At 39.8% G+C, this 11,839-nt stretch overlaps 1 protein-coding gene across 1 annotated transcript; it reads right to left on the bottom strand.

Moving 5' to 3' along the window:
- Positions 1-324: 324 nt before the first annotated feature.
- Positions 325-10,239, bottom strand: LOC132201049 (protein krueppel-like). Its single transcript, XM_059626923.1, has 3 exons — positions 10,038-10,239; positions 2,772-3,868; positions 325-2,034 (listed from the first exon to the last, which is right to left on the bottom strand). Exons 1-3 carry the CDS (start codon positions 10,078-10,080, stop codon positions 1,756-1,758), a joined length of 1,419 nt encoding a protein of 472 aa, XP_059482906.1. The 5' UTR covers positions 10,081-10,239; the 3' UTR covers positions 325-1,755.
- Positions 10,240-11,839: the final 1,600 nt, after the last annotated feature.

Below are 11,839 nucleotides of genomic sequence, written 5' to 3'. Positions count from 1 at the left end.
ATGATGCTAATTTTCCGTTCAGTCTCTGCGGGAGGAAAGTGAAGTGGTGTGGGTTGAAAATCAAGCTCTTTGAGTTATGTCTCTCCTTCTAACTAATCAGTCTTCACTGGCGAATATATAATCCACGTGTGTAAATATACATTGAATGTGTGCACACAGTGTATGCTAATAATCGCTACTTTGCATGAATAATTTGCTTCAATTTTTTCTTATTCAGGGCGGATTGATTTCGCGAGGTGTTTCGCTTTGCTATATAATATTTTCCCTTGCGTCTCTATAAAAGAAAAAAGAAAGTAAAAATAAATCAAACAAAAGAAATTATAAACTGAAAATGGTTTTTATTTTCGCTCGGAAATAAAGAAGAATGAACATAACTAACGTCTTCATGCTTATAGACTAAAAACTAACACATAAAAAAATCATATTTCATAATAAGCGAGATGCACCTTGAGGTTTTGGCACAAAAACAAAAATAGTAATCCTCTCGGAAGGGCGGAAGATCACTGCACGCATTATCGGAACTCAATAATAGTGGAGGGAGCATCACAGGGTCAGGGTGAGCGACCTTTTGATTGTTTCGTTGGTTGCATAACAGGGCTAACAAAACACTTTGAGAGCTAAAGCGTGAGAACCCAGGGTTGTTTACCCCGGCCGACCGGACCTCTCGCTAGGCAAATGAAACGAGATCCTTTCTCGGGCCGATCATCACAACAAAATATAATTGCGGCGGCAGAAATATTTTTTTAAATCCACCAGGGGAGAGTGAGAGAGAAGACGCAACAAGGAAAGGAAGGTCGACGAACTTGTACCTTCGCCGTCCCCCCTCTAGTGTTGCAGCATCTTTCTCACCCCCACCCTGCTGCAAAAGGCTGTTGCTCTCGCACATACTTTCTGCCTGCCGCGGTAAACAACCCTCGGCTTTGTGCGTCAGGGGATGAAAATTTTGCCTGAGCTCATCATCGGCCGGCTCGATCTTTTATATTCGATTGAAAAATGCGCGCCCACTTGAGAGGCGCGAAATTATTTTTTATACAAAGATATTCTACCTGGGGTGGTTCAACGACCTACGGAAGGTTTTTTCTTTTTGATAAAAAGTAGCTCTCAAACGTTTTGTGTCGATTATATAATCCGCGCGGATAAAAATGTATGTGTTAATAATGCGTGCACTTTTCTCGCCCCCGAGAGCGCGTCTCTTTTTTCTCTCTGAGGTAACCAACACAGGAAGTAGTGCAAGATATAATAGTAATACAATCAATCATCATATAAGCGCGAGTCCGAGCCGGCCAAGCGTCACGCTTGCCGACGTTTTCCAAAATTGTTCAAAAACCTAGGGAAAAAAAACTATATATGCGTCGCATGAGGAACGAAAAACACAATCATTGAGAATTGAATCGAATCAATCAACCAACGCGAGGAACTTTGAGTGAACAAACAATTATACACATCATATAATATATATATCGTATGCGATATAAAAAACGTTAAGCTGGGACTATATCATCATAGTTATACACGTGTTAATCATATATCCATCTGAGAGAGTGTGAGTTTTGAGCACGTTCGTGGTCAAAATCCCTGTATAAAGTCTCCTGAGTTTTGTTTTTATATATAATTAGCTATGGTCTCTCTTTTGAATATTTTTCTTCAGATATTAATTTATCTCGATAAATTTCTTGGTAGTCTCTGAGCGGTCTTTTGTATAATTTCTTGCTTACAATAAGCTACTTACAATCTACATAGCAACCTCTGCGGATGTTACGAAATGGGCGAAATGGGCGCGTCCGATAGTTGCTGGTGGCGGAATTTGGGGTGTCCCATGAAGGCGGCCGGCGGCGACGACGGCGACAACAGCTTACCGTGGATGGCGTCGTCGTCGTCCGACGAGCTGAACAAGCTGCTGACGCTGACACTGGACGCGATGCGCCGCGCCGCGACGTGGATTGTGTTGTTGTTGGTGCTGAGCAACGTGCTCATGGACAGGTCCTCAGGCTCCGTCTGTTCGGGAATCTGGCAGTTTCCAGTCTCAGTCGGCACCTGAAGCACAAAAGGGAAACAATGGAAAATTAGTTTTTAATTCAAATTGCTTTTCAGCAAGTTGGAAAAAAGACCTCAATAATGTAGTTCTAATTTTACTAAAAACTATTTGTAATAATGTATATATTAATTTTAAATATTACACAAATATTTTTAAATTTAAACTTGAAACTATTTTTCTTAATAAATGAAATATTTTTTACATATTTTTGTTTACAATGTATATTTAAAATTTAAAAAGCAATACAGCAAGTAAAGAAGAGACAATATTATTTAATAAACATAAAAGATCATATAATAAAACAAATATATCTTTTGCTGAACACCTATAAATTATTTCTTTGATTATACAATATTTGAATTGTCAATTACATCGTCACCTCAAATTTAAATTATTAGTTAATTAATGTCGCAATAAAATTATCTACAAAAATTACTTAATCAGCTTGCTTTTTAGGTTAATTTTAACTTGTGTATCCTAAAATAATAAGTTAGTGCTTTGAATAGGCTAGCGTCAAAGGAACTGTATATCTGCTAGACAATTTGCATCATTGTAAATTTTTAAATCATAACACAAGCTGTATGGGTAAAACAAATCTGAAATTACTTTAAAATAAATTCTTCATGTATGTGATAAGGGTTTTATATTTCATTAGGATTAATTCAATTTAAATAAATTATCAGCTTCTGCATAATTATTTAAAATTTTTGGAATGAAAAGTGTAATTTGTACTGACCTCAGTGGTGGCAGCGACGCGCACCAGGCGCTGCTTGGGGAAGAGGGGTTCGTCGAACTCCATGCTGTTGCCCGAGTCGTCCTCGTCCATGGGCGGCGAGGAGCCGGCCGTGCTGGAGGCGACGGCGTCGGGACACTTGTGGTGCATGAGGTGGTGGCGGCGGCGGAAGCGGCCGCCGCACCGGCTGCACCCGAAGGGCTTCTCGCCCTTGTGGATGAGCATGTGCGCCTTGAGCTGGTTCGAGTCGGAGAAGCGCGACGTGCACAGTTGACACGCGTACGGCCGCTCGCCGGTGTGCACCCTGAGGTGGCGCCGCAGGTTGGCCACCTGCACGAACTGCCGCTCGCAGTGCGTGCAGTGGTAGGGCTTCTCGCCGGTGTGCAGCCGCATGTGCGTCTTCAGGTGGTGGTCCCTGGTGAAGCGTTTGTTGCACTCGGGACACGCGAACGGTTTCTCGCCGGTGTGGGTGCGTTCGTGGTTCTGCAGCACGTGTTTGTAGCCGAAGCAGCGGTGACACACGCGGCACTCGAACACCTTGTCGCGGCCGCCGGCGCCGCCCTCGGTGCCGCCGCTGCTGCTGCCGCCCGAGCTAAGCGCCTTTGGCGCCTCGGGCGGCGTCGCTGGGGAGGACATCAGCGAGGGCTCCGTCCGACTGACCTCGGGACTCGGTTCTTTAGCGTTTCGCGCCTTCCGCTTCTTGGGCGCCTTGGCCGCCGGTGCCGGCGAACTCGAGGTCGGCGCCAGTTTTGACCAGTTGAAGAGGGCGCCGTTTTGGAAGAGGCCGGGGCTGGAGGCGAGGGTGGCGTGCAGGTGCACGGGCATGCCCGCGGAAGCGCCGCCGGCCGCCAGGCTGGCCGGCAGGAGGCCCATCAGGGCGGCCGTTTGAGAGGCGGCCGCTGAGGCTCGCAGGAGGGCGGCCGCGTGTGCGGGCGAGCTGAGCAGGGGGTGTGCGAGGCCGGAGAAGGCGGCCGCCGCGGCGGCCATCGCGGCCGCGTGCGAGTCGGGCGACGGTGAGTCCATCAGCGGCGGCGAGATGGTCGAGTCGGGGATGGTTCCGCCCTCAGTCTTCATTTCGCCACGGCGTCTCGTGGCTGGACCTGGAACAAAGCAAAAAAATTGTATTGTCCTTGTGTCATTAAAAGATTAGTTAAAAATGATATTGTTTAATATGTAAGATTATCAAAAGAAAAATATTGATTTAAAAGAAGAGTCTCGAATAAGAAATTTAATGATGATGATAATGTTCTTTTACTTGGATATACGCAATAGTTTTAAATACCAAATCTGCGTTAGTAAGAAATTATATATAATATTTTATAAAACAATTTTTTTTCTATTTTATTCTTATAGAATTGCTTTTTTTAACATATAAACAAGATTATTTTAATTATTTTTGAATGTATCATGAGATTTAATTAATAACGAACTTAAAAATATTATCATCTGATTATATTAATAGAAGTATGAAGTATTACATGTTTTCATGTAAAATATTAATAATTTGTAGGTAATCATCACTTTACCATTGCAAATTAAAAAGTTGATTTTTTTCAGAGATTGTGTGATTCTTATTATCAATGTCTTAAATAAAACTAGAACCAGTCGCAAATAACGTTATTGAGTTACCACAAACCAATATCTGCCCAATTGGAGGTGCAGCAGACACAAAATCAGAAATTTATAACAAAAAAAAGTGAGAGGGATAAAGCACAGACATATAATTAAATTAAGAACAAAATATTTTAAAGCTCCGAGTATACAGATTTTATTGGCTTATAGAAATTCAGACAGGAAATTAATCTTAGTTTTTGAAAATTTATTGTTCATTAAGCGTAAAGTTTGAGAAGTGGATGAGATAAATTTTATAATGATAATTAGTATTCAAACTGAATTAAAAATTTTATTCCTGCTCCACTTGTTCCAGTGTACCACAAAAGTGAATGTAAAAAGTATTTCCTATTTGAAGGTCTGCGTGCATTTTTTATTTTTTAACAAAAACTCTATACTTTTATTATAATAAAGATTCTTATTTCAGTTCACTATTTTTAATGAGAAAAAAATACGTAAATAAGCCTAACAATAAAAGGACATTTTTATTGAACTTGCGTATTGATAGTAAAATCACCGCCTCATTTAAAAATATTTTTTTTTTCATGTGGAAATTTAAAAAATTTATTTATTTTGACGATATCCTAATAGCATTGATAATGAAGTGAGTGTCAAATGAAATTTAAATATAGCGGTATAAACCTAAAAACATTCATTTAAGGAAATTGACTAAATAAATTATCATCAAACTTGAAGTTTGAACAAGAGCACCATACATAATAATCTGATGTCAATATAAAAATAAGGGCAGTGATTGCCTCTGTCATATATCAATAAATATTAATTGCAACTAAAAATGAAAGTATACCCAACAAAATTGTGAAGTATTTTAAAAACAAAAACGGAGCTGCGCAGTTAATCGGAAAGCGAGCCTTTTCCAGAACGCCGAGTCTCCGTCATCAACACCCGCGACGGCGGCAATAATTTGTTCCGTCAAAAATCGCAAGGCAGAAGCCTCCGTAATTGAAATAAAATGCAGCAGCGAGACTGCGAGTGAAGCCTACCTCGAAGGAGTTGAGTCGAGAAAGAGTTGATCTAGGCAACCCTTTAGAGCAGGCGTACCCAACCGGTTGCATACACCATAGGCACTGAGCGGCGAGCGAGCGCTGCTCTCGAGGCGCACAGGAGGAGATCGTGTCGAGCACTGACTGAGAGAGTCGAGCGAGCGGGCGAGAGAGCGCGGCGAGCGGACGACGGGCGAGGGAGAGAGAAGAGAGAGAGAGAGAGTGATATCATCTGAGAGTATGGCACGGCGCCAAAGGGAGACCCAAGACGAGCTAGCGCGAGCAGAGGTAGTTCCCCCTACGTCACGGACTGACCTACCCCAAAGGAGCCTATGATGTGGCTCCAGAGTGAACGAGTAGGAGGTGCTTCTGCAACATCCCTTTGGCCTTGCCAGAGGCCCTTGAACCCGAGGAATTTTCCTCCCAACCACGACGCAACGTTGGTTTTAATTAGAAGCGAAATTGTGAGGCTGCTGGCGGAAATCGGGACGCGGCTTAATTGGGGTCTCTGTCATAGGGATGCGACAAGGAGATGCTGAGGATGTGCACGAAATATGAAGAGGAAAGAGTTGCTTAGGCTGGCATGACAAAATTTTAAAGACAGATTGTGTCTTTAAAGGGAGAAATATTTGCTCGCATGCGCTTAAATTAAATGCAACTAAATTTTGGTTGGTAATTAATTATAAAAATATGTAATTCGGTTTTTTGAGGTAAATGAAAATAATAAAAACTGCATAAAATTTCTGAAAATTGAAAATCATACCTCTTTTAATCGCTGCTGTAAGAAAATATTTGGGTTGCACTTAAAATTTAACAAAAAGTTTCTTTGAATAAAAAATGATAATTGAACATGGAATTCTTAGTAACGTAAATATACTAAAATATAAAACTTTTAATTTATTACATGTGTTCATTTTAAGTTTCTCCTCTCTGTATTCCAGCTGCGAATCACTCGCCAAGTTGAGCCTGGCCGCATCTTCAAAGTGCCAATTTCCATGCAAATTTTCCATTTCATTCTCGAGCAGTTCCCCTGCGGCTCAAAGCGCCCAAAAACAGAGCCGCGAGTCGCAACATAATCGGCTCCACACACACAAGGTATATTTTCCAAGTGTGAGAATGGCGCCATATGTGCGTTGAGCGCGCGGCCTGCTGCTGGATGCTGCGTTGCCGAGAAAGAGAAGAAAGAAAATTGTATGTAAGAAGAGGGTGGGTGTGGGAGGAGGGTGGTTTTCAGAATTTAATGATGAAGACGCAGGCCTAGGCGAGGCACATGGTCCATCGGCCGACCGACCTACCCCCCATCTCCACCCTAAGAAACGCTCCCCCTCTCTTCCTCCGAGTTCAAAGACCCCAAGCTGAGGCTAAAAGACGCTTCACGAAATGAACAGAGACAAGAAACAGTCCTTCGCGCACTTTTGAAAGAAGAAAAAATAAGCACGAGGTCGAGTGCAGGGGAAATGAACCCAAATACATATATAAGGGCTGAATAAATGGCACGGGTGTTAAGAAGGGCTGTTTTATGGCCGTGTAGCTGAGTGCTGAGTGAGGAAGGTTCGGGCCACTTTTTTCACAAGTGTTTTTTCTCGCCAATATCCAACTGCAGGGTATAAAAGGCATATCAGAACATGACCTGAGACAATAAAGAAGTATTGTCAGCAGCAGAGGCTTTTTTACGAATTTTAGGGGTGAAGAACCGCGGCACAAAGGCGCCGAAAATTGTATATTTCGGGCAGATTTATAATGGCAAAAAGTGGTTGAGAAAAGGAATAGAGATGTGAAAGGATGAGGGAGATGTGCGCATTTGACCGAAAATTATTTTTGAACGCGTTTGTTCCCATATAAAAAATTAATTCCTAAAAACCCCAAAAAAAATTTTTGAAACTCAACCTTTAAATCAGTGTACACGAGAATCTGAAGAAGGGAAATTTTTTATTCTTACACAGAATTTTAAAATAAATTCTAATTGAAGAAAATAAAATTATTTGAAATAAATGATTGAATAATTTTAATAATGAATCAAAAATTCCATTTGAGATTAAAAAAGTTGTTGAAATTACAAATTGTTGGGAACAAAATATTTTCACACAATATTTAATTAATAATTAAGCAAAAAATAAATTAAATTTTTTATCAATATAGGCATAGAAATAAATTTTTAAACATATTTTTGTGATTTTAATCTCAAGAGGTGACATGTGGCCTGACGCAATTTGGACAATTTTACACCTCTCAAGCATCTTGACGTGCAACTGCATCAGCCTCTTGTAACGCGATTCACTGCATTCACAAATCTATTCAACCATTTTTATTTCCATCATAAAAGATATGGGGTGGGTGCGTCTGGCCGATCAATCGGCGGCAATAAGAAAAATCTGCAGCTTTCGGGGAAAAGGTGCACGCGGCCACGTGCATGTTTACGCCAAAAGATATTTTATTGTAATCAGCGCGCAGAGGCAAGATTGCTAAGAAAAGTTCCTCTTTCAGGGGAAAAGCAGTGATGCGTGCGTCGTGCAAGGTGACAGATTCTCCAAGACGTGCTGCGCTCGGGGACAGCACACGAACCCACACACAATGCCGACAAAACACTCGGCAAACAACTTTTCTATTGATAGTGTTGCAGCAGCACAACACACACATAAGCATCTCCTTTTTTTCTGAATAATGCTCCGAAATAAAGATTCGACGAGCTTCACTAATAAATATCGCCGACGACGAGCAAAATAACAATTTCGGACCGTGAAATAGCCGGCCGGCGATTCAATTATATCTCCAGCAGCATCTAAGATCGTGATTCTCGGGTTCTTTAAAGGAGTTTTGGGATAAAGAAGAGCGATACTAAAATGTTTCTATGCAATCTGAAATGTGGCCATCTATAAAGACCACAACTTATTGTTAAATTTGGACGTCTACTTTTATTTTAAAAAGTAAAATAAAACTTGTGGGCAGGGAGGTTGGGTTAGTAAATATTTTAAATTATTGTATTAGTTTAACTATTTTAATTAAATTAGGTGGTGCTTTTTTCAACTTATAAAGGGTTGACAAAAATAAATTATCTTGACCTGACCCAAAATTGATTATAACAAATTATTATGATTTAATGAATTTTTTATTTATTTATTTATTTTATTTTCTGTGGAAAATAAATAGCCACAAATTATTGAATTTTCCGAATTTTCGTTATAATTTTTCACAATACCTTTATATTTAAATTTGAAAATTTCTTCATTTACTAGAAATTATTGTCAGCCTTCATTTTTAACACCTGATGCTTGAAATTTCCTTGCAACCCCCAATGGCGTCTCATGGTTCCTTAAACTCTAACTAGGCCACGCATGTCCAATCAGCCAGCGAAACTCGTTTTTAACATCCCCGTTCTATTATTTCCAAACCGCACCGCAGCAGCAGCGAATTTTTCCCTTTTATGTTGAGAAAATGAACCCTAACTGCGCATCCTTTCACCCTGTTTTTTGTGGCCTGAAAATCGGAGGAATCCAGGACAACCTTTCGCATCTCTCTCTCCTTACCCGCTCTCTCCTCTCTATAATATACGCGATTTTCATAGAGCAGCAGACTAACGGGAATGTGTATTCCGAAAAATAGGTAACCCCCTCTTGAACAAAGAAAGAGAGGGCGGAAAAAGCAGCCTTTTACCTGAATTACTAAAAAATAACACACCCTTCGCTGGCTCTCTCTTTCGCCAATAATAGCACCTCCTTCGCAGATGCTTTTTCCTTCCAATTTCGAGTGCAGCTGCTTTTTTCCTTCTTTTTATTCGAGATATCACCTCTTTTCTCCTCGTTATGCCGTCACAAGTTCGATTGATTTTAGAATTTTCAGAAACGCGCGCCTCGTTATCGAGCTTATCGGACAGGCGCGTTTTGTACTTGATTTTATCAGGACCTGCAATTAAGTGTTAAAATCATGTGTGTGGCTGCTGCGTGGATTAGATAATTACTATAATAACTTCATTAGTGCGTAATGAGTTTATAACCCTCATTCGTCGTTTGAAAATGAAAAAAATTACTCGTTGGAACCTCAGAAGAAAGAGAAGTCATGGTTATGCTTTATTTTCTCAAAATTTTCAGATAGTTATTATTTCAAAAGAGTATTCATTGTCATAGTAAAAGGGCTGGGTTGAAAAAGAGATTAAATTTTTATTTTTGTATAATATACATTTAGTATTTAATTGAGCTAAAGCATCCTAAGCATAACTCTGCCAAAGAAGATTATTTTCATATATTCATTGCAGTTTGGGACCTGTTTGTCTTTATAAAACGGATAAAATAAAAAAAGTTTATAGTTTATAGTTTTTTTTAAACTAATTATGATTCAAAATTAATTCCAACTATCACAAATAATCTTTTTAATGTAATTAAAAAAATAAAAAGTAAAATAACTTGTTATCTTTTTTAAGTTAAAAAATTGCATTTAAAAAAAATAATAAAGTTATTAAATATATATAAAATATAGTTATTTATTAAGTAAATTTAAATAAGAAGCTTCTGTTGTCTTTGTTTTAATTACAACCTCGTAAAAAAGATTTTGATGAATTTACCATACAATAAATATGGCGTGCGCGTGCATTCAAAAGGTATTGAAAGACAATAGCATGCATGCACGACGATCGGTAAAAAATAAAAATTGCTAACTTTACCTCTTTGCTTTCTGCCCTTCCTCAGTTCCACAGTGTCAAGCATACTGGCCAAGCGGTGATTTGCACCACATCGGCAAATTAGCAAATTTGATGTATAAGACCTTCTCTTACAATTAGATTTGAAAAAGCAATTATGTCGGTCTCGAATACCAAGGAAAAGCGATACACAAACAGAATGGGAGCCGCGAAAGTGCAGAATCGCAACGTGTGTGTTATCTCGAGGCACGCGCTGCGATCACTGACTGAGTTGTGCTTCGACTCGCGTGCCGTTGATGATTACAGACCTTGGCAAAAACTGACAAACCCCGATGGCTGCTGCACCACTTTTTTCCTCTATTTCGACCCCTGAACGAAAACTAAAAATACGGATATAGAGAGAGAGAGACACACACAACACACCCTCCACACACACATCAGATTTTTCCGTGGCAATTCCCCTCTTTCCGAGCCAAAAAACCGGGTCCCACCTGCCCTTGGCTCGCCGAATAAATGATGCACACACGCCAGCCAACGAGAGTAAAAAAGCTGCCGGCGCAGCATCACTTTTCTCTATGCTCGTGCGTCATGGATAAAAAACGCACTTCTCATTATTCAAACAAGACACCTCCCGGAAGTGCAGAGAATCTCGACCGTCTCAAGTGCACCTTTGTGACACTCAAATTCCAAAATAAGCAAAAACGTTCACATAAAAATAATATTTAAATCTTCAAAGAAAACTATAAAACTTTTGAAATTTTAAAATCTTGATATAATTAAATGATAAACAGATCCATCAATAACAAACTTTAAAAATAAAAAAATTATACCTTTTTTAATAGTTTTGCTTGGTCTGGACGACGTTTTTAATTATTTACCTAATGAAAATGAAAATAAGCTTTGAATCTTATTTACCAGCAGTTTTAGGTATTTATTTTTACATTTTTGTTTATCATAAGATAATTTCAATTCATTTTTAATGCAGCAATCATCACTAATTAAATTTAAGTTTTTTTCATCCTACAAAGCTGCTATAAATTGTTTAAAACGACCTTCGTCCATATCAAATCGCCTTCTGTCGCCTCCTCTCTTTTTTATTTTATACTTTTTTTTCAATTTTCCAAGAACCGTCTCTCTCGCATCAAAAGCGCCGGCTCGCCGCCCGCCCGTTTCTCACAAATTATCGCCCGGCCGCTATCAGGCCCCGCGAATAGTTTAATTTGAAGGAAGGTCCACCTCTCGCACGAGCCATGCTTTCTAACAGAGCGACCATCTGATATGGCCTAGCATTGTCTACTTGTATATAAAATAATAATAACGATCGCATCTGGCGCTGACCTGGCCACTGACCCATCTAAGCGCAATAAAAATAGCCGACCGTCTGCCTCCGTATTGGGAAAAAATTGGCGTCACGTGTTTTTTATGCGAGAGAGCTTCGTTTTTTCTCTCTCAGCCGACCCTTTAGATATAAAAAGCGGCCGAAATAACAACAAAAATAATTGTGTTCCTTTTCCACAAATGCGCCAGAGATGCATGTGGACTGATAAGACTTGTATTATTTATTTCCGAGCAATTTGTGCAGCTTTGTAGCAATGTTTTATTTACGTATTATATACCTGCATTTTTTTCCCGCTGTGGAGAGCGAGTGCTTGAATTGTATGTCATTCGAATAAAGACTAACCCAGCGTGCAACCCCTTCATGGTTTCCAGCTTTTCGTGCAATCGAAATGATAGGGGTAAAAGTTTGATGGAGCGGGAAATAATGATCGATTCGATTGCAATCATCTGCTGCTTTGGAAGCGTGCCCAGCAAATAAGCACTTATCA

The sequence above is a fragment of the Neocloeon triangulifer genome, unplaced genomic scaffold (genome assembly GCF_031216515.1).
Source record: "Neocloeon triangulifer isolate White Clay Creek 2 clone unplaced genomic scaffold, ASM3121651v1 ptg000014l, whole genome shotgun sequence".
In the NCBI taxonomy this organism is placed as follows: domain Eukaryota; kingdom Metazoa; phylum Arthropoda; class Insecta; order Ephemeroptera; family Baetidae; genus Neocloeon; species Neocloeon triangulifer.
The sequence above is the reverse complement of the archived record's forward strand: the minus strand, read 5'-3'. Positions and strand labels throughout refer to the sequence as shown.